Genomic DNA, 23,813 nt, shown 5'->3' with positions numbered 1-23,813 from the left:
CTTTTGGTCGATTTTATTTTGGAGTATTTATTTGGCACAGAGCAAGGTTTAAGGAGAAAAATGCACCAAAAAAATATTTCAATTAAAATAAAGTAGTAAACCATTTTATGCTCTGTGGGGTGCGATTACCGTTTCTAAATGTTTGCACTAGTGCATAAAAGGGGTTATTAGGCCTAAAACCTTATTTTTTTTATTTTCTTTCTATTATTAATTTAGTTGAATACATATACATTTCAACCTTTCAATATTACAAAAAAGTATATCAATGTTAAAACAATACAGTTTTCATATTTCATCTAGGCAGGCCAATGTAAAAATACTAATAAGATCATTGTAGTCTATTAATCCCAGCTTTCACCGTTACTATTTCCACAAAATATCTAAAAACAGCAAATATTTAATCACTGCTAAAATCTCTGTCTGGCGCTGACCCCTAAAAATTTCCCATAAAACATCTGCAGTTAAGTCTCTAAAATCTCCAAAGATAAAAGTTTCTCTGGGACAATAGGTCCGGACATATCACCACCGGATGTTTTAGAGTTTCCATTTCATGAACGTTCTTACAGAATCTACAGCATTGTTTCTTCATATGGTTCTCTAGATCCAACTCCTTGAACTCCTTGGCTAGAGATTAAAACGTAACCTTAAAAAAGCATACTCATCTTTGGGGAAGGAAATTTCATCAGATAACCCTGGAGTCTATAGAATGGTTTCATATAGAAGTGAAAAATGTTCGGAGCCGTTGCATTCTTCCCAAGTCAGCCTCTAGTCATATAGCCACTAGTTTTAGCTCTGCTGGGATTTATTTTCTATCAGAAGGTCTATCTGGATATCTGCTTTATCCATTACGTCCAGACAGGATTGCTTCCATGCCTTCAGCGACCGATCCTCTGCTGAGCCCAATAAAGTGGCTATCATTGGAACTATAGATCTAGGATCTGGGCTACAGACGATACATTTCCTATTCAAATTAACTGCCATTTATATAATATGTCCAAGGATAGCAAACCTGGCTCAAAACGTATCGCTTGCACTAGGGCAAGCAGTGCAGAGATGGAACTTTTCTCCAAAACAACCCTTATTTTTTCCTTATTAGCACACAGTCTATCATCTTAGTGTCCGCCCCATTAATCATCAGAATTACCTTCCGTCTATAAAACATCACCAGAGGTTTGCAAGTTTACCATACAGCCTTAACAGATGCCTGTGCCGCCGCTCCCAACATTTGTCTCCTTAGATCTAGGAGGTACGGTATCTCTCTATTGCTATTATTAATGCTCATTCACAAGTACCAATACTCGATCAGCCAGGGCGTCTTTTATAAAAACCACTTAAACAGACATTTCAGAACTTTGCTTTGATGCGAATACCAGAATATTTGTCTTCTCAACATCAATAGCCAGTTGATTTGCATTTACGTATTGCTCCAAAGCTGTTAAAGATCTTTGGAGACCAACTTGCGTTTTATCCATAATGACCAAATTGTCTGCGTAAAGCAGCCCCTGCCCAGGACTATTGCTCAGTTTTGGAGAGTGCCACAATACCAGCCAGGAAATTACCAATGTCGGAGATTAAATAGTTAGAAAGCGCCAGGCCCAATATGCATCCTTGCTTAAATCCTCTCGCGGTCCGGGCCGAGTGCATCAAAAGCCCAGCTTTATTTAATCTGATTTGTATAGAGGTTTCCTTGTAAAGCTGAACAATGAAAGCCAGAATATGTGCTGGACAGGCTGCCTTTGTTGGTTTTGAAAATAAAAGTTCCCTTGACACGGAATCAAAAGCTACCTTAAAATCTATGCAAGCCACGTGGACTCTCTGGACTGAATTACTGATTTTCATCTGTGTTAGGGTTAGCAAATGTATCAGGGTTATTAGCCCCAAAACCTTATTTAGCCAATTACAAGAAACAGAATCACTAATAGTTATGAAAGAATGAAAACTATGCAAATTTCCTTAGACCCACCCTCCCCCGTGCTTATAGGTTCATGTACACATACTGGAGACTTGTGTCTTGCAGTCATCATATCCGGCATGCACAAGCAACATCTTTGCCAAATCCTTTAGATGTCGACCCCTCTTAAGAATATTATGCGGGCAAATAACACTGCTTTCTTTAACCAAGTCTGTATACTTGACGCAGTCTTCACGACGTTCTTGCTTAGTTGACCGATTCCCCTTATATTTTACCAAATGACCATTGAAACGTCAATCATGCAAAGGTTTTACTTTGGCAACAGTGGTGTGACTGGTTTTGTCAAAGTGTTTTGTATAAGCAGGAGTACTAAAAACAATTTTCTTTCCACCTACTACTCAAGGGCTCTTTAGATTTGTTTGGTCTTGTGTCGGTTTCTGCACTAAACTGGATAATAAGGATGGGCTATTGTGCACCATATCGTAATTTAGCATCGTAACTATCGCAGTTCAAAATGTTTGCGTCCATACCGCCAAGCAGGAACTGCAATGACAAAGCTTGCGCCGCAGCAAAAATGCTCATTTGAACAAATCAAGTCATAAAGCAACTTAATCAAAATTCCATGAAGATTCGCCGGTGTGGTTTCGGCTGAACAAAGGCTTCATCAGGGAAACAATCCACTGATACATCAGTGTACTTCATGCTTATAAAATAACAGGCCTCAATAATATACCCCATTATCATCATAACCTAATTTACCTGGCATTTAAATTGCATAAAATAAATGCTTATAGCAAATCTCTTGCTCTTATTTGGTTTTATTATAATGCGAACGATGCCAAGAAGTCGGGCCGAAAAGGAGTGTAGTGCAGTAACTCATCATGCGATTATGGGCTTATAATCTTAGGTCAATAGGAAATAAAAGTGCTCCATCCATTCCCCCAGAGTAACTGCTGCATGTAAAGGGACAGCAACATGGATATTGTGAGGGGCTGAAGGTGCGTTACGGAAAAGAAGGTGCTGACCTTTTTGGACAGCCAAAGAACTGGGGCAGGTAAGTGAGGGTGGAGGAAGGAGGTAAGAAGGGTAGAAGACCCACTACTGAAAAACTAGGAAACCAAGTTATATAAACAGGACACAGGCATCAGACAGTTGTGTTAGTCACCATTCCACCGTAGAGTATCACTGGGTGAGAAAACGAAAGGGAGAACGCAACCTGCGGGAGACAACAGGTGCATGGCGCACACAGAGGCCGAGGGTGAACAAATGCACGACTCTCCAGCTTTCAAATTATAAAGAGGGACCACCAATTAGAATACATAAGGAATGCACAAAAAATAAGCCTCTCCAAGCATCTCTTTTCTAGATTAGAAATGGTGGCAAAACAGACATCATTCGGACTATCGGCTCCAACCCCGGTGAGAAATATTTTGATTCCATCTTCCGTTTATATTTCCGGAACACCTACCCGGCCGCTTTGGCGACAGGCTCTAGGTCATTTGGAAGATGAAGCAGATCCGTGTGGCTCTTCTCAACCTCCTGCAAGAAAAGAAAATGCTGCCGTTATCCTCTGAAATGGTCATCTCTTTCTGATAACACCAACTAGCAGTTCAACTGTGTGTGATGTGAGAAATTAGCTTTCTTCTAATCTAGTCCAATTTCTGGAAATGAATTACAAGATTTATGGTCACCATCTCAATAGTTGCTCCATGATTTAGCCATAGGCAGCACGCAAGGTAGATATTTGAACTATTCTGTATATTTAACTAAAGCCAAAAGACAGGGCCTCTGTCTGCCTGTCTGGAAAGAAGGGTGCCGGTAACAACATACCAGCAACTTTCCGAACCCCCTACTACAACTCGGCTTTCGGGGGCCTCTGCTACCAGCAGGAACGTACTCCTGGTTTTCGAGGGTTTGGCTGCAGCACAATGTTTTACCAAATTATTTGAAAGTACCACAGGATGAAAGAGGGACCTACCAGAGAATGATAAGAGGACTCTGGTGAGGAGACCATGTGGCGAGAAGGATAAACATTAATGGAATGTTTACCCCCTACTACCAATATCGAGAGGCATGTGGAAACGCTGCCCATTGTCTTCCTTGGTCTTTGCAATACCTATGGAGCCCTTAGCATGTCTGATCATAAAGGACGAGAATATTTTGGGAGTGTCGAGTAGGGGATTGGAACAAACTGGCGCTATACGCCGATCATGTACTGTTCCTGACGGACACATTGCATACATTACCGTTAGCACTGGAAAAGATGAAACGAATTGGCTTTGAACCAGGGTTGATGATACATTATGCAAAGTCTACAGGATTGACAATGAAAACCCTCTAATAGCGGGAAGCAAAGTTGTTAGATTATCTAGGGGTGAGTTGATCATCATATGAGGGGCTCTCTAGAAGCCAAAATCCCAGACACCTGTCAGCAATCTAGGGAGGATTTGAAAGGTTGGGATTTGCAGGAGCGATCCTGGCCAGTCAGAATTCTAGTGGTAAAAAGGAGGTTACTTCCCAGTGCTTTTTCAGTTTCTTGCCATTATAGTGATGACCCTGAGAGCAATAGATTTCAGGGGAGATATTAAAATGTATTTGTAATTTTAAAAATCTGAGGACAGCCAAAAGAATCTTGGAGGGCTCTGGGTTTAGGGGGCTTTGGTATCCCAGATATCAGGGGTTATTTGTTGGCTGCACAGTTTGCACCCATGCTGGAGTGGTCTTTGACACAGGGAACTAAAGGATGGAAGGAGTTGTAACGGGGAGTCGCATCGATTCCCCTTCATAAACATCCCTTTCTGGAGGGGACCGTGCGCCACGCCGGAGGTAGTCTTCTGGAATCGACAGAATGTTCACTATCCCCTGGCAATACTTGCCTTCCCTCCCCCGCCCGCCCGCCCGCCCAGCTGCACTTGCACAATCTGAATGACACAAGGCCTAGTAAGATCATAGTTTTTTCCTCCTTCTGTCCTCCCTTCCTTGTCTTGTTGCGCCTAGAAACACTTGAATACAGGCGCGTTATAAATGACTTCTATCATATCCCACTGGTACAGAGCCTTACAATTGATAGGAATTAAGCTAGGGTTGGTCCCGCTCTCTCCAATTAGTCACAAGCCAGACTTCACACCGGGAAGGAAATGGTACTTACTTAGCCAGCTGAGAAAATAAGGGAATCACCCGACTCATGGATCTCTATAGGGAAAATACGAGGTGTGTAGGGCACAATACTGGAGGAGCAAGAACGGTTCCGATACACCCAAATCGGACTTTGAATTAATGCAGAACGGTTCGCCAAGTTTGGTGTAGAGTTTACAGGGGGATTAGAGATTTTGTTACGAGATGGGATTGTGAGTGGGAGGATCTCAAAGTTCGACATACTGTTGGATGGCGAGATTCCCGCTGATAGGCTACCTTACATGGGCAGATGGGAAAAGAAAATACGGATAACTATTGCAGAAGGGGATTGGGAATGCATGCAGCGGCCACATAGAGCATCCACATGTAGTACGATAATGGAAACCTGGCACAAAATCGGCTTTATATGGTATCTAACCCCTCAGTGAATTAATACGTTCTCTCCTCTTGCCTCTCAGCTTTGCTGGAGAGGAAGCAGTGAACTGGGAAACAGGGCATAGGTGATGGAAGTGTAGTAATAGCACCTGCAAATACATGTTGGGGCATATTAAGGAAATAACGGGTATTCCAAAGTGGTGGTTTGGGGGAAGGTAGCAGAATGTGTGCAACAGCGACCCTGATCACTCGCATGCTCAACACGTCCCGATCAACATTAAACCAATTCTAGAAAACAAAAGCGGGTCCCATTATTGGCTCAAACTATGGGGAGTCCTGGCAATGGAAAAGATAAACAGCCCTGGCAACGGGGAGCTTGATGACTTTATGAAAGTGTGGGCGCTTTTCCAGGAATAGATTAGAGATATAGAGAAGGTTTATCATAAGCCAGTATAGTGAGGAATGTCCTAATTGGCTGATAGGAGGGGACAATTGTGGAAATGAGGGAACTAAGCGATATTAGGGGAGAAAAGAATGGAAAGCCTCACCTATGCCGATGACATGGCCTTACGTCGACCTAGTAGGGTGTAGTAGGAGCGTTAGGTGTTGTTTGTCGATAGTAACACTTATCGATATGTGGACACTGACTCATTGATCTGCGTGCCAGGCGTGAGAAATGAGCATTGTTGCATGTACGGATGGTGAGAAAATTCTGTTTAATAAAGAAAGTTTATAAAACATTTTTTTTTTAAAACACTTTCACTGGGGTTATCATCAGGGCAACACATGTCCAGCATTGAACCTCATGTGCCATAATTTTCGACTGCTGTATATTTGCATGCATGTTTCTATCAATCCTTGACCAGGGGTCTGCAAACCGTCTCTCCAGGTGTTTCGCACTGCAACTTCATCAGTAAGAGATCATCAGAGTCAAAGTCCAAAACATCTGCATAGCCACCTGTTGTAGAATGTGGTGTTGAGGACTACTGTCGAGGACTATCAAGTAATTCTAACAGGAGATCTGAGTAGCTTGGCAGTCCTGTAAAGCTGGTCTTTTGTCACAATTTCTTTATGTAATTACAGTGTTTCAGCTTTGTGGCCTGGAAATTCTCCACTGCCTCCAGATACTTTGCTAGTCCCAACGCTGGTTTTCGAGAGAGATAAATGCAGCGATGTAGGGACAATCTTCTTTAAGCAGTTACCAATAACTGGTTTGTTGTACTGTTGCTTGCTTTTGCCTTCAGTGGCTTTGCAAATACTGATGGGGCGTCATGAGGGGGCAACCCACATTTGCGGCATCCCTATGGCGGAAGCATCTCCCCGGAAGTATCCAAACCAGTGAAAGAACATTGCCCCCTTGTCTTTACTAACATCTTCCATTGCTTCCCTATTCATGGCTAAACAGGGCGAATGTCACAATTTGGCCCAACATCACTAGGGGTTTCAAATATACCTCAATCCCAATACCCAGTTCTAACCTTCATGCTACATTAGAAGTACTTTGGGGGAGCAAGAGCAGCGAGGAGTTTAAGATTTTATTTTCAGCTATTTCTAAATTGCGTGGACCACTTACCCACCAGATTTCAGTCCCATATTTCAAGGGAGGCAGAAACAGCGCAGCGCCCAAACTTTTAAGAAAACCCAATTGTTGTACGTCGACCCCCCCCCCCCCCCTGTTTGGACAGTGTTCTAACACTTCACCACCTGCCATCGCTGGATAGCCACACTCCTAAATAGTCACAAAATGCTAGCTTATCTAATTTAACGGTGGAACAGCCAATTATTGGGTTACACTTTCTTTATGCTGCAACTCCTACATTTCATTTTCTTACGGTTAATTTCCAACCCCAAACCCTAACAGGGTTTCAAAATAATTTGCTGTTTCTGCAACCCAGTGGGAGTTTTTTTGTGATTATAATGGCGTCATCCGCAAATACAAGCATACCTATTTTGTTTTGTACTCCGGATTAATATAGGATAAGAACAAAAACTAGGCCAAAACGCAACCTTGCCTGACCCCTTGCTCAACAGAAAAACTTGGTCCGAGCTGGCGCCTCTGGACAAAGATACCTCTCGCCAGGTTCTAAAGGGTGGACACTGCACTTGGGTGATACGGAACCCTCATATCACCAATTATAGAGTCTGTGCTCCTAGAACAATGAACTCTTGGGTGAATAAAGAGAGACGGAACACGTGATCGATTGTCGACAGGCTCTTTCTGAAACCCGGCTGTACGTCTACCAGAACGCCATTATTGGATGCTTATGTAATTGTTTATACAATTTTTTTTAAAGATTGCACGCAATAGAAAGCGGGAATCCTTCAGGCCAGCAGTCAGACACCATTGGACATCAAACTCTATAGCGGTATCTTACATATTTACATTAGGCACAATGAAGTGAAATGATTTACCCACAAGCACAAGGGTTTTAGGTCAAGAACAGAAACCAGTATTAGCACCAATGCAGGATTGGAGACATGTAAATGCTTTGCATCACATGTGCATTACACGCGTGTATGGCACATAAACACAATACATGTGTACTTCAATACCACAAATGGGAGCAAAAAAACCCAAAGAAACAGACCTCTAGGATGTGGTGAAGGAGTGTAACGCGGGCCTTATTTGCACGGGTCTCCGTAAGCTTCAGCAGCGCGCTGATTTTGAAGCCATTGGCATCTCCTGTGTGGCTTCCCTAAAAATAAAGCATCCAACAATGATCAAGGCTCTTTTCTTCGCACTCTAGTCATGGATATCTTGAAGTCTATTTGGAAAAGGAATTTATTAACAGGTTCCGTTGAGTCTGGGTATGAAAAGAACTCACGTAGTTGAGAAAGTTTCCAACTTTCAGAATGAGCTGGCAGAACACTGGAAGCCGGTGGCTGGTGAGAAGATCTGAAAGACAAGACTGGAAGGTGAACTGAAGGAAGAGGAAAACTGTACCAGTCATCGCAGAGACCTAAAACAATCACAATCCTGTTGGTTCGCATATTCAATGTGGGGTGGGACAAGGGACAAATGACCTAGGAAAGACACATCCGGCATCAACTCTTGAGAACCAACTAGAGCAATGGACAGGATTATGGTGTGGGCCAAAGACCTGGCCATTTCATAGAGACCCCTTCCCCCGGGAGAAGGGATGCAAACACCAGGCGGGAAGATGGAGATAGAGTCACGAAAGAGCAAACTAAAAATATCAAGGGGAGAATGGGCTGAGGCAAGGAGAGGTTCAGCCCACGGTGAGTGTATGAGGTTAGGCGGTGCAGATGTAAGGAGAGGAGAAGCCTGCGATGGATGAAGGAGATGCTGTCCAGAAATTAGGAGAGGAGAAACCTGTTGTGATGGACAGAAGATATACTGTGCGTGGTAAGGAGAGGAGAAACGTACTCCGTGGCATAACACAAAATGTGCCCCCCCTCCTGCAAGCCCTGCTGAGGCCCCACCCCCCCACCACCACTGGGCCACACGTTGGGCATGGGCAGCATGGGGCACCCGTTACGCCAGTGAGCATACTAGAATACAACAATTGGTAGAGCCACATAGAGAGAAGCAGCACCATACAGAAAAGTCTATGAAGCCTTTGAATCCTATGTTTCTTGATTTGGGAAAATTAAAAACAGTTTGGAAATGCCCAACTATGGATCGTAATTTGTAGAGCAGGTTTCAAAACAGTTGAAACCCAGCTGGCAAGCCGCAGAGCGCTATACAGGTTATTGAGGAGAGGAGGTATGGAGGTAGGGCTACAATACGCAACATGGGATCATCTGGCCAAAAGAGTGGGTTGGGAGGTGGTAAAGCTGGTGCCTAAGGGGAAACTTAGGTATTTCCTGAAGAGTAAAGTTTTGAGTTAATTACTGAACTGAATGAACTTTGGCACTGTCTGGATTGCCTCTGTATGATGGTGTTCAAGTAGGCGCCGGTGTAGCAAGAAGAAGCCCGTTTTAGGTTATCCTCCTTGCGTGCCACTTCCGTCTCTAGCCATTGCCCAGCACCTGAAGAAGCGCGACTGACCTCTGCTGCAGAGTTTTGCAAGTAGGTAGGCAGGTGTGCAAGGGTAGGCTGCCATGTCAGTAATGCAAGGAGTCTTAAAGAACACGTTCTTGGGACGATAGCTCAGTGACCATGTGCTCGCTTTGGAAACAAGACAACATGAAAGCATCACAGGTTCGATTCTCGGGTCCGCACTTAGAAACCTCTTGGTATTAAGCGCGTTTTAAACAACATATCCCATCATTCCAGGTGTGATGGGAGGCTGGTCCAGCTCCTTTAAGATGGGAGAAATGGTGTAAGATGCCTTGTTTCCATTAGGAGTCGCATCATGGCACGTTGGGTGACCCCGAGTGGGGCTAGGCGCGTCGCTGGAACGCAGTGAGGAATGTGTCTCCCCATTGATATGCCAGTTAACCAGTGCCCGGGCTGTGGTTCCATAGTCGGGTGGACAGATCTTCTGGAACAGGTCTTGCAGTCAACATTGCACATACCCAACATTAGAAAGAAAATCATTAGACATCAGATGTGGTCTAAGAACTATTGGCGAGGGAGATTCACTGTCGCAAAGAATTGTTACGCAACATAATAATCACTTGCGAAGAATTCTTCCACTCTAGTAAACCTTTTGGGACAAACATTTTGTTCCCGTTCATTCGACAGAAGCAACTTCAAGGTTTTGCTCTCAACAGGTACTTAAATTTGTAAAGTGTCACACAGTTCCAGAAAGTGAAAACAAGCAAAAACTTTCATGCGTTCCATCTCTAGACAATCTATACTGTGGATTTCATTTGATATTTTTCATCAATTTTCATTATTAAACTCTTTCTAGTAAAATCATCGTCTCCCTGGCCGACATGTCTGCATAGATTAGTATTCGTATAGCCGATATTCAGTGCGTCACTTACTGTCACAGGCTGCGCTGACCAGGCGGGCTTTTGGCTGCAGCATGTCCAGGACGATGCTGGTCTCTTCACACATAAGCATGCACTCGAGGCGAAGCTGGTAGCTGGCCAATCGGAAGGAGATCCAAGAGAAATGGTCATCTCTCAACATCCTCTCAAGACTGAAGGTCATTGCATTCTAATATTGGGGGAAATTGGTCTAATTCGATCTCAAACACAAGTCGCATGCATAAATAGGTCGATGAAAGTGCATAGTTCAAAACTCATCCAAAACCTAGGACATGGTTCTAGGTTGTACAAGCACATTAATAAGTAAAGCAAAGAAACCATAAAGATTAAAAATAGCTCAGTGACCAATACCAATCCCTCATTTAATTTCACATATCGACAAAGCCAATAATATGGGTAATTTATAGGTTGTATCCAGTGCTTAATTTGTAAAAAGAAAAATAAGTGCCATGGGCCAAATCGTTTGTAGCGCGCCTAGGACACATCTGACCGGCAACTCCCACTGGCTATTTTGGGTGATGGATGCACTAGCCATGGCAGATGTGACATTTACAGAGACCAAGCAATATAACATACTAGTTTAAGACAAATGTAAGTGCTTTTTTAAACACATCAGTAACATTTTGCTCGGATTGTATAGGTGTCAATTGGAACATGTGGACTACGTCCCTATAGAAGAAAAACGAGCAAATCTGCTTTCCTTCCAAGTTAAATTGATGGACATATGCAGGAAAAACGATGACGGAACTGTTAATGCAGTCTGTCAAACCTTGCAGTAAAACCTTAGTGTACAGGTTGTCACTCATGAAAGGCCGTCTTCTTAGGCAGCGGCTTTTTCCCTGTCCTTTGCCCCGTGTTTGGGCTGGCGAGTGTCCTCTGGTTGCCAACGCACACTAGTGTTGCATTGTCGCTGCGTATTGCAGTAGTGTAGGAGCTCCATTGTTATGCAGGAGGAGTGGAGAAGTGTGGGCGTGGCCAGCACAAGCACCCAGCAATGTCACCTGCCAGCTCATTGGTAGCAATGAAGATGGACATCTACCACTTGCTGTCTACACACACCACCAAGTCCATGAATAACGACGCGCCGCCACAGGGTGGGGAGAATGTGGCCAGTGCTCACTGTTGCGTTTTGCAACTGCTGAATGAGATTGAATAATAAAGTTGCCAAAACACGAAGACAGTCTGAGAAAAAAAATAAGTGCCGGGGCTGCGCCCTGGCAAACTCCCCTACGAATTAAGCACAGAAGGTCTTCCTTAAGCAGTGAATAGAAGTGAAACTACAGTCACAGTAGATTCAATTTGGTTGGAAAAGGGGTTCATCTGTTTCTAGAACTCCCTCTCTCGCTTTCCTTTCCCCCCAACCCATTTCTTCAATCAGTCCCCACTCTTAGTGTTGGGGTTCACGATTTCTTCTATAGAGGGAGTTCTGCCTTTTCAAAACTAACATTTCTCATGGACTCCCCCCACCCCCGCTCCCAGCCCTTCTCTTTAGACCCCTTTAGCCGTCTCGGAATCTAGATAAAACCCTACTCTTGATCTTCAACACCTTCATGGCCACCAAATCTCATTTTGGCCACGCCCATCACTTCCTTCATCCCCGTCCCAATGGTATACGCCCTCATTCTTTCCCAGTCCCTCTGGCTTGCGCACTCCAAACCACTCCTCTTTATACTCTATAACGCTTGTTGTCTCTCAAATGAGTTTACTTTTTCTCAAACCAAAGCCTTCATTTCTCATGCTTACTGCCCTTTATGGTGGCAATAATGGCTTTCTGGGCGGGCTGTACCGGGTGGGAACACCACTCCAAGCTAATAGGACAAACGAGGCAAGGGGCAGTAACGAGGGCAGTGGTCATCGCAGTACGTTCTGTCCAGCAAGCAAGCAATGCTTAGATTGCAATTGGATAAAGACAAATGAACAGGGAGGTGTGAGGGTGCAGGAAGCCATCTGCCCACTTCCAACGCCAGTGTATACTGTTAAGGCACGCCAGTGAGTTCAACAACCCGATTGGGTCTTCGCCCCACCCCGCTGCTAGGTTACTCATCACCTATGGATCACCGCCCCCCCCACACCCTCTCATCCCCCATCATATCCTCACTGGTGGTCATAATTCACAGGCACACCGGGAGGAATGAGCGGACCGTCCGCCACAAAGTTACCCCAAAAGACTCCATGCAACACGCGTGACATTTCCACCACCAATTTAGTAATAACCGTACTATGGAGCTTCCAACGTGCACCAGGAAAAGCAGAAAACAGAACTGGCATTAACAGTGCCAGTAACTGTTCAGCTGAGACAGAGACACCTGTGCCCACATGAAGTGTAGAAGGACCTGCCTCATGGACAGTCTGCATTAGAACATTACAACTAGTGCCCAACATACAAGCGACTCTAAAACGATGCCCTAATTAATAGCAATTCCCAGTGATCCGAGCCTGAATGACGCTGCTGCACCGTGCCACAGACTATACACCAATGATCCAGAACATGGCGTACTGCGCCAAACGTCCCACCACCCTCAGATAGAAAGTAGATTTGTTGAGAAGAAACTGAACTCCGCTGCCAGATTTCCGCCATTAAACACCCCTGGGAGATTAGGTTCCAACACAGACCACGCCACAAAACACAATTCAAAGTGCAACCTTTTGCACAATAAGTAAGACCCGTGACTTCTAGAGATTTCCTAATGCATCCTCGTACAAACTGCCAGACTGATCCATCGAATATCACGCAGGTAGATTGGTAATGGTCCCTGCTCTCCCCGGGCAACACAAGTATCCTGGAAACTCTTGGTCTCAAGCTGACTGGGGTCTTCTAGACCACAACCAAGAGTAAACGGCCATCATAAATGTCCTAACTTCATATCTACTACAGAGCCATGTGCTGCCAATATAGTGCCGGGCCATGAATTGGTCTCCCAAAAAGGGTTCCTACAATTAGTAAATGCTTTGCCATGCAACTACTATCAAACTGTGCTCCAGATTCCAGGGAACCAGGCCATCACGAAATGCCCTTCGCCATGTGAAACTCGCATACCATGCCACATATTTAAGCCGTATAACCCAACAAGAAAGGGGGCATGGTTAGCTCTACAAGTAGCGCACACATCTCCAATGAAGAGGAGCAGCCTCCCAACAATGGGTTAACTACTACTCTATGCTGATTCTTTCCTTCACCCTTCGCAGGTAGCGAAACGCAGCGTGCCTCAGGACCAACCCAAACATCCAAGGGTTTGCACCACCTAGCAGGGTAACGATGTTTATGGTACCAAGCTATCTTCAGGACGGCACAGGTTCACGGGTCTCAGATTGCCAATTTCTATCTGATATCCCCTTACCACCAACAGAAAACCGGAACTCCAACAAATGACAGCTCCACATTTTTGGCAGCCCCCTTCCATGTCAATCCCACCTGGAGTAACACTGCCACTCGAAAGAGCATAGAACTGCTACTGGAAGCCATACTTGGCTCGCAGCCTCCACACGCATTTGGTAGATTAGGGAGACGTGGTTCCCCTTCATCGCCCACGATTGGAGATGATCATCTCTGTATGCACCATCACACACTTCTCGATAATGGTCCCTCCAGATAGGTGAGGGAAGCAACAGGAACCAGTCTTACAGAGATGATCATCTCCACATCTGGATCAGGAAGTGCAGTAGTTAGATGAGTCCTTGGAGCACAATACTCTCCTCAGTGTTAGCATTACACCCATTTAGACTAACTAGGTTATGGGCCGAATATCCCAACCCTTCTTGAACCATAACCGCAGTCTTAGTAGAGTCCTCAAACGGGACCCATGCCTGATGAAGGTCCATAGTCATCCCTTCCCAGGCTCCTTTAGAAATGCAGTCCATCTCATGCCAAGCTCAGAGAAGAACACCAGCGTACATATCGGTTGCAGGGAGGGTAGCAAGGGTGGCAGCCAGGAGAAAGCAGAGCTGGAGTGCAGTCTTCCTCCTCCTCCTCCGACATGCGCGTTCCCCTTCTCCACTCTCCTCTTCCTCCTTATTTCTCGCTCCCTTCCCCCTTCCCTCACCCCTATTTTCTTCCCCTTGTACTTTCCCTCATCTCCATGCCCTTCTCCTCGCTCAACCACTCCCCAAGCTCTCTCCATCCCCCTTCTACCCTTCCTTGACACCCCAACCTCATCAATCCCCCTAACTTTGCACCCTCCAGTTTCATCAACATTGCCTTCTGGAACACAAGATCCCTCTGCAATAAGACTGCAGCTGTTCTGGACATGTTTATTAACCTTCAATTCCTCTGCATAACAGAAACTTGGACCCCACTTCACTATCTTCCTCCTCTCATGTCTCCCGCCCCTCTGGCCGCGGCGGTGGCCTTGGTCTCCTCTACCATCCCCCCCTCCCTAACCCCCCCCCCCCCCCCCCCCAACTCCTCTTCCTATTTTCCCCTCCTTTGAATATCTTTACAAAACCTTTACTTCACCTCACGCTCTCTTTTCTTATAATCTCTCTCCCTTCTATGATGACCTTGATCACCTTTCCCTCATCGTCGCCCCCTTTCCACTTACTGTACTCGGGGACTTCAACCTTCATCTCCTCTCTTCTCATCAACCATCCCCTCTTCTTTCCATTCTCAACTTCTACTTCCTCACTCCTGTCCCTACTTCTCCTACTCACTCCTTGTTTTCCACTCTCTTCTCTTTATCTCTACCTTCTCCTCCTCCCCAGTATCTACCCTTCCCACCTCCCTTTGACCATGCCTTACCCCTTCTCCTTCACCTCCCCTCCTTCACCCCCCTCTTCTTCCCATTTCCATCTTTCGACAGGATCTCCGCAATTTTAGCCCTCTTTTCCTCGATACCTGCTCTGCCTCCCTCCACCCGCTCTCCGATTTCTCCTCTCTCGGCTAATGAAGCTTTACTCTTCTATTTCCTCTAGTCTTGATCAACTTCACCCCCCTCCTCTTTCCGCCCCACCCGAAAACCCTCCCAACCCTGGCTTTCCCCCTCACCTTCTGTCCAGGTGCCACCTCCTCCGTCGTCATCTTGAGCGATGTTGGCTCAAGCTTCGCGCCCCTGCTAATCAGGCCTCCTATTTATCATACCACTCTCTTCATGATTTCTGCCTTAACTCAGCTAAACGTTCTTACTACTCTAACCTCTTCCAATCACCATCCTTCCATCCACGTCGAATATTTCAGACCCTCTCTCGTCTTCTCTCTCCACCTACTCCAGCCCCTTTCCACTACCTCTCCCCTCCGATTTCGCTGATTTTTTCTCTAAACTACTCTGCGTCAAAACATTCTACGCTCCCCTTCCTACTCTCCTCCTCCCGCTCTTACTTCTCCCCCTTCCTCTTACATGTCCAACTTCTCCCCCATTACTTCATCTGATTTTTCTCCTCCTCCTGTCCAAAACTCACCCTACTGCTGCCCCCTCCGATTCCCTCCCTACCCCGCCTTATTTCCAAAATCTACCCTCTCCTCATCCCTTACCTCACCTCATTCTTCAACATGTTTCTCCACTGCCACCTTCCCTTTCTCCTTCAAACACGCTATCATCATCCCTATCCTGAAAAAACCCACTGCTAACCCTCCCCTTACTTCCAACTTTCGTCCAATCTCGCTTCTACCATTTCTTTCCAAGCTTTTGGAACGCTTAGTCTACACTCAACTTTCTGATTTTGCATCCAATCTCCCTTCTCCCCCTTCTCAATCTGGATTCCGCCCTAAACACTCCACAGAAACTGCCCTCACCTCCGTTCTCAATTTCCTCCTTACCGCTCGCTATTCTAAGCAATCCTCTATCCTCGTCCTCCTTGACCCCTCTGCTGCCTTGAACACCCTTTACTCCTTAATACTCTTTCCTCTTTTGGTCTCAAAGGCCCTGTTCTCAACTGGTTCTCCTCCTATCTCTCCAACCGTTCTTTTCTCATGGGGCGGTCGCACCTCTACTCTCCCGTTGGACTATGGTGTTCGCAAGGCTCTGTACTTGGGCCTTTCCTTTTCTCTCTACACTTCCCTTCTTGCCCCCATCTCTTCCTTCAGCATCTCTCACCATTTCGATGCTGATGACACCCAGCTCCTTCTCTCTTTCTTTCACTCCCGACATCCACCTTAATCTTTCTTCTGATCTCTCCGCCATCAGAAACTGGATGTCATCTCACTTGCTCTCCCTCAACACTGATAAGACTGAAGTCTTATTCTTTCCCTCCAACACTCTTCCCCCTCGCTCCCCCTCAATTTATTCTCTTTCCCACTTCTAATCTCCCCATCTCTGCCTCTGCTCACAATCTTGGCCTTAAACTTTGACGCCTCCCTCTCCTTTTCCGACCACATTTCTTTTACCTCCCGCGCCTGTCGCTTCCACCTTTTCAATCTTCGTAAAATCCATTCCTCCCTCACCTTTCATGCCACTAAACTCTTAATCTCTTTCCTCATTTTCTCTCATCTTTTCTATTGCTCCACTATCCTCTTTGGCCTCTCTGCCCCTCACCTGGCCCCCTCAAAACCCTCTATCACTCTGCTATTCACACCCTTTGTCTTCTCTCTCCTCATGATTCCATTTCCTCTTCGCTTTCTTAACTAGGCTGGCTTCCCTTTCATTCTCAACTTAAACTCAACTTCTTCCGTTTGGTCTTCAAATCTCTTCATGAACTTGCCCCCCCCCCACCTCTCCTCTCTCCTCTCGTTCTACGCTCCCTCTCGCACCCTCAGATCTGGAGATCTCTTCCTACTCACTGTTCCTCCATCCCCTTGTACCCGTTCTCATTTCCGTTCCTTTCAGCTCCTTGCCCCTCTACACTGGAACACTTTAGCTCTCTCTATCCGCGCCATCTCCTCTTACTCCTCCTTCCGTTCCCCCCTAAAAGCTCATCTTCTGTACTCCCCGTCCTGTTAACCTTGCTTCTCACTTACTCGTCCTCTGTATAAATTCTCACACATTCCTATGCAAATTGTTCTTTGTACTGTTTTTGATGGTTAGTTTCATATTTTACAATTAAGCTTCTATTTTATTCTTGTTGTTTAATGTTAAGCGCTTTGACGTAAAGTGCTATATAAACCTAATAAAATACAGTCAAGTCAGCAGGGTGAGGAGTCAGTTGGTGGGTTGTAAAGGTAGGGGTATGTGTGGGAGGCAGAATACCATTGGGGTGCGGGCAGTTTGGAGGGTGGGGTGGTGGATGGAACATGAAGGGTGCGCTAAGGGGAAAGAAATATGGCATCACCTAATGCAGACTGGGAGAAAGCAGGAAGGCACTGGCAGACTCTCCCAGCCACCCGATTTACTAAGAGCCCTTGCCAGGGTGCGACTATAGTTCATAACTTTGTTGTCCCTGCCTTACCTTCGGTCGGCGAGTTCTGGAGCGAGGAGACGGCAACAGCTTGCATGCCCTCTTTAAGGGCTGTGTGGCACCTGGAGGCACATTGCGGGAGAGTGTGGATCTGCTCACATGTCATTGTGGACAACTGGTACGTCATCAGTGCCCATGTACCAGCAAGCGAATGGCCACAGATGAAGCTAGAACTTAAGGAGCTTGTTGCGCTTCATTCCTCTTCGGCTCTAGCTCACAGTGCAGAAGATATAAGGCAGTGTACGACCCCCAGATCAACTGGATGGCAAGTTCATTTATCGCAACGTGTCAGGTTGAGAGGGGACGGACTGCACTAGCTGGTCCGGCAAATCAAATTATTAAGCAACGCTGTTAGAAGTCACCAAAAAAAGGACTTGAATATTATAAAAGTTTTTTGTGGTGCACCTGGGCAGCCGGAGAATGGCACAATATGGAATGAGTGCTGTACTATGCGCATGACGCTCTAATAGGGAAAATAAGTGGTAAACATCTCACCATAGGACCACGAAGGAAAATAGACCTTTGTAATCAGAGACATAAGAGACACGTTTATGGCTTGCTCAGTTTCTGTTATAAGATGACAATTGGTTGTCCTTCAAGCGAGCAGCACTGTGAATATTCCACTTACCTCGGAACTCCTAGGAGGAGGAGATAGAAGCGATCTGCATTGGACAACTTCTCCGCTTCCTCTTGGTAGGATTTCAGGTTCTCAATCTGTGGAGTAGAACAAGTCAGCAGAGTAAGGGAAAATCATCACAAGGCGGTGCACGTGCAAGAGAATAAAGTCGCAACTCTTACTTCGTGCTTCTCAGGAAGTAGTTTCAGAAATTGCTTCAGGATCTCGACGTCGAATTTGGACCGGTCACCTTTATGTATCATTTCAACAACTACTTCGTTGGGACTGTGGAAAACAACAATGAGAAAGGTATGCTGTACGACTAGACATACTCGCGCGGTGTAACACAATCAATGTGGTCTTCGACTTTGCACCTTCTGCCATTTTGGGGGCCTCTTGGCTTATGGTTCGGTAAGAGAAGGGGGTTAGGTAGAACTTAAAGGGAAGGGCAGCAAGATGCCCACATGCATCTTTTGAGCGTGGATCCTTTTTTTCGTTATTGGTATGTTTCCAGGAGAGTTTTGGCGACATTTTTAGGGGCGGGAGTGGGGTGTCCAGAGAGGAGCCCTGAGCGTGCATATGGTTCACGATTAAGGACAACCTCTACAAGGAGGATTGTATGGTGTTACTTTGAGGACTGTGTAGAGGTTGGAGAGGGAAGTATATAGCTTGGAAGGTCCTGGTGTGATAAGGATCGGGGTGTGCGAGAGCACCTTCTACCGCAGCGTGGTGTGCGCAGCAGATGTGAGTAATGGAAGGTGAAAACTAGAAAGAACAGAGTAGATTACCAGCGGGATAGGTAGTTACTGGGCCTAGACTAGAGGAGTGGGGGGCAGGGAGGTTTGTAAGGGTGGAGGTTCATGTTGATAAATTCCACCAATGAACGATAGACACTACTGAGGCAGCTTTGTAAGGTAAACCCAAGTTTACCTTACTCAACCCTAAACTCAAATTGGGTTGGGAAACTTAGAAATGGGTGGGGTTGGACTGAAGATCTAGAGAATTGATTTTGCTGCCTTAAGTCACTCATGTAACAATTACCAGATGGATACCACTCAATGGATAGCATGCTGCACGTGATCAGAGCGTCAGAGCTTTGCATTCAGCAGGCGAATCCTGCAGGTTCTGTAGAGCAAAGGGATACTGATCTCCCAAGGGGTCAACTTCTGCCCGGGGCAGTAATATCCGAAAAGAAGGGGAAGAGTTGAAAACGAGGGCCTAAGCAAATAGACCAAGGGCAGTTCAGCCGGAAACGAATCGAGCACGAACTAACAACCCAGATCCTGTGCAGAAAGGCATGGAGTGGGGATTACAAGGGAGGCATGCGTTACAGTAATGCAGCTGAGCCTGCGGCTCAGTGGACTAATGCATGTACTACAGATTTGTGAGTTGGACTTAATGGTTCTAGGTTAAAATGCTGCTAAAGCCACGCACCCCTTTATCCAATGCCAAAAGGACTCATTCCAATGGACGCACATACCGACTCACAGATCCCTCTGTACTGTGCTACTGTTAAAAGCTGCCAGCCCCAATGCCGGCTATCCACACACAGCACAGCGTTCCGCTGCTCTCTAGCTAGGTCTCCGCGTGGGACAATACAAAAAAAAAAAAAATCTTTCTAGGTTTGGAGAAACAAATATAATTTGTCAACTATATACATTTATCAATATCTATAAACATACTCTACAGGGGGTAAATAGGCGCGCAGCAAACACACCAGTAATTTTATGCTAGGCTGTGCTGCAGCACTCGACAGGTGATCAGAGGGTCAGAGCTGTGCATTCAGCATGCAAATCTTCCAGCACTCGGCACGTGATCAGACGGTCAGAGCTTTGCATTCAGCATGCAAATCTTCCAGCACTCTGCACGTAATCAGAGGGTCAGAGCTTTGCATTCAGCAGACAAATCCTGCAGCACTCGGCACGTGATCAGAGGGTCAGAGCTTTGCATTCAGCAGACAAATCTTCCAGCACTCTGCATGTAATCAGAGGGTCAGAGCTTTGCATTCAGCAGGCAAATCTTCCAGCACTCTGCACGTAATCAGAGGGTCAGAGCTTTGCATTCAGCAGGCAAATCTTCCAGCACTCTGCATGTAATCAGAGAGTCAGAACTTTGCATTCAGCAGGCAAATCCTGCAGCACTCGGCACGTGATCAGAGGGTCAGAGCTTTGCATTCAGCAGACAAATCTTCCAGCACTCTGCACGCGATCAGAGGGTCAGAGCTTTGCATTCAGCAGACAAATCTTCTAGCACTCTGCACGCGATCAGACGGTCAGAACATTGCATTCAGCATGCAAATCTTCCAGCTCTCTGCATGTAATCAGAGGGTCAGAGCTTTGCATTCAGCAGACAAATCCTGCAGCACTCGGCACGTGATCAGAGGGTCAGAGCTTTGCATTCAGCAGACAAATCTTCCAGCACTCTGCATGTAATCAGAGGGTCAGAGCTTTGCATTCAGCAGGCAAATCTTCCAGCACTCTGCACGTAATCAGAGGGTCAGAGCTTTGCATTCAGCAGGCAAATCTTCCAGCACTCTGCATGTAATCAGAGAGTCAGAACTTTGCATTCAGCAGGCAAATCCTGCAGCACTCGGCACGCGATCAGAGGGTCAGAGCTTTGCATTCAGCAGACAAATCTTCTAGCACTCTGCACGCGATCAGACGGTCAGAACATTGCATTCAGCATGCAAATCTAGCAAAGGTTCTGTAGAGCAACTGGATATTGCTCTTCCAAGGGGTCAACAAGCAGCTTGTCATCCAAGCAAGTACTTGAAATACCACAGACAATGAGTGATAACTTTAATGGGCCCATCTAAGGGCGTTCAAATGTAGTATAGCAAAGAAGGATGTGTGGTGATGCAAGACTGTTTATTAAGATCCCAGGAGTTGGAGCGCAGAAAGCAGGCTTTACTAACCTGAACCCTAGGTAACCGAGGCAAGCAGTAAAGAAGAAGAGTTAAATTATGGGGTTTTGGAAGTAAAGGAGTGCTCAACATCATAATTGACAGTTCTACAGTTCAAAAAAAATATCCAGTGTCGGGAGAGCAGTAATAAATGTAGCGGGTGGGTACAGCAGCGAGTCGATGCTTAGGACTTGGCGACATTCTTCAAGGTTTCCGGTCAAAGGTTTGAATCCAAAAGGATCGAATGCCATAGGGTCGAGTCAATAGGACCTAAAACAAAAAGGGTCGAATTTTTTTTTTTAATTTACATATTTTTTTGGGTTTCTGTATAGGGAAAAACGTGTTTTATACCACAAAAAAGGGGATTTTGGGGGGCAACCCCCCAAAAAAAATGCCCTTTTGTTTTCGGTCCCTTTAATTCGACGCTTTTGTCATTCAATCCTTTTCATTCGAACCTTTGAACTATAACCATTCTTCGACTCTGAAATGCAGCAAAGTCTGTTTTTGATACATGGTCATTGGAGCCCTGCGTCACCTATCTGTTTTGGAAAAGCAAGAATTGAAAAATATCTCCCAGCAGAAGCCACATGGAGGGTTGATTTTGGGGGATAGGATATATTTGTTTTTTAAGAAGCCTTTTGCTGTTTTCCAAGGTGCACTACGTGATTTGTAAAGAAATGATTTGATGCATGGCAGAGCTCTCTGAAGAGATGTTCCGAAATGAAGAACCGTCACGCTGACAAAAAATTCCACAAATGACATCATTACTAGCAACTACTTATGAAAAGAAGCCAATAAGAGAAGGGGGTAACCAGCTAGAATGTCTAAGATAACAGTGGTTTATTCAGAAAACCCTGACAATCCCAAGGCAGCAGAAATGTGCTCTGAAGGCCTGTTACTTAGGGTAGAAGTTGTTGGGTTGAAGAGTCATTTACGCAAAGTTTCACTCGCTGTTCAAGAGTAGAGTTCTCTCAACAGGGGCTGGGTGGACTGTGTCGGGAGACTCACGGTCACTGGATCATCCAAAAAACGTTGTCTTCTGGTCTCATGACAAATTTATTTAACACCCACCTCAGAGCCATCCACTTGGGAGGCACGTGCTGTGCAGCTGTGCAATAACATTACACATCTTACCATCTGAACTGCTTGAGAAAAATGTTCAAATTCAGACTTCTCTTGGAATCCAAGAATGTGATCTGTGAAAGAAAAGAAAAGAAGAAACCTTAGGTATGTCCTTCACAAAATGACGGACTTCTTCTTGGAGAACAACTAAAGTGAACCCCAGTACCTCTTTTGGCGACTTCTTCGCTGCAGGGGCTTCCTTCTCTTTGGGCTGGACTTGCGCCACGCAGAAGAGCTCCTCAATGCTGGAATAGTTTGGTTCGATTGAGTCACTCGAGGTGCTCGCGGATGCCCACATCGAGTGGCTTTCTGAAAGGCCGAGCGAGAAGACATGGTCAGTAGAATGGCATGGGACTCTCCTGAAAGTGGTTGCTCATCACGGTTAGAAGACATCCACCTAGTTGACTACAGACCTCTGGTGAACGCCAAACTCTAGTCCTAAAACCTGGCCAAACACTACAAATGGAGCATGCAACACATTGTGAAGAAACACATTTATAATTTTGCTTCATATGCTTTCATACACATTTCAAGTGGGTCAGAACTTAATACAACGGCGTGCTGGAGCTTGGACAATAGCAACAGTTCTCATGGAAACCTACGCCCCACACAGGACAGTGACGAAATGGTTCACTGCACCTGTTGAAGGAAGGACATTGACGTCACTGCTCAATCCCAAAATATTATCTCCAAGATACTTCTGAGATGGTAAGAAGAGTGAGCAACATACAAAAAAGGAAATCCTGAGGCTGTAGAACGGCAAATAAAACAACGTACCATTGCGGCAAAGGGTTACCATCCCTAAATTTGAAGAGGGGGATGGGAGAGACAAAGACAAAAAAAAAATAATAAAATAAAAAAAGCTCCATGGTTGGACTCGACATCAAGCACACAGAGCAGTAGTTTGGATCATGTAATTGTGTTCAAAAGGATAAGCTTTAAATATCAAAATGAAGTATCCAATATTTGCTTCCCTTGATCGTTTGCTTAACATTAGATTGGTTTCACTGCAAACCCACCACACTCAGCAACCCTGTATTTGATCTCCTCCTAAAGAACTAAATTATTTCTCAAGGTCAACAGCTTCATACACAAGGATAAGGGTTTTAAATAACTATAGCTCAACTATATGTTGCCCTCCTTATGGAGTATTTTTGCCGTAATGAAGTTTCCAATAGCTCACCCATCCCTTTGGTAATTCTAGATCAATGATTTTAGCACCTTTTTTGTTTCTCCGCAGCTTGACTTCCTTCAAGATTTGCATGTTATCTTAAAATTAGAGATTCAAACAACTGAAAAGGTTACATTTGTTTCCATCATACATGTCTGGATCCCCATTGGCCGGAGTGTGGAGGAGTTCAGATACGTGTGAGCACGTTGTGGTTATTGTGCCAGGCGCACTGCACTGTGTCTGGCAGTACCAGCGTGTCTTTCTACTCTGCCAGCTAAACTTGGCACAGGATAACCGTGCCAGCATGTCTTTGGGTGATCAGCGCTTTGGTCTAAAGCGCTATACAAGCCAAATA

At 45.5% G+C, this 23,813-nt stretch overlaps 1 protein-coding gene across 4 annotated transcripts in view; it reads right to left on the bottom strand.

Annotated features, from left to right (window-relative positions):
- INF2 (inverted formin 2) overlaps positions 1–23,813 on the bottom strand; it is a 220,202-nt gene that overhangs the window by 25,716 nt on the left and 170,673 nt on the right. For all 4 annotated transcript variants that reach the window (XM_069638142.1, XM_069638144.1, XM_069638145.1 and 1 more), the window contains exons 9-16: positions 22,454–22,596; positions 22,300–22,361; positions 18,446–18,548; positions 18,276–18,361; positions 10,319–10,419; positions 8,248–8,318; positions 8,011–8,118; positions 3,381–3,451 (exon numbers count right to left, since the gene is read on the bottom strand). In XM_069638142.1, coding sequence (XP_069494243.1) covers positions 3,381–3,451; positions 8,011–8,118; positions 8,248–8,318; positions 10,319–10,419; positions 18,276–18,361; positions 18,446–18,548; positions 22,300–22,361; positions 22,454–22,596 — 745 coding nt within the window. The remainder of the gene's footprint in view (positions 1–3,380; positions 3,452–8,010; positions 8,119–8,247; positions 8,319–10,318; positions 10,420–18,275; positions 18,362–18,445; positions 18,549–22,299; positions 22,362–22,453; positions 22,597–23,813) is intronic.

Source organism: Ambystoma mexicanum, chromosome 14 (assembly GCF_040938575.1).
Source record: "Ambystoma mexicanum isolate Mex_15411 chromosome 14, UKY_AmexF1_1, whole genome shotgun sequence".
NCBI classification, from domain to species: Eukaryota; Metazoa; Chordata; class Amphibia; order Caudata; family Ambystomatidae; genus Ambystoma; species Ambystoma mexicanum.
The sequence above is the reverse complement of the archived record's forward strand: the minus strand, read 5'-3'. Positions and strand labels throughout refer to the sequence as shown.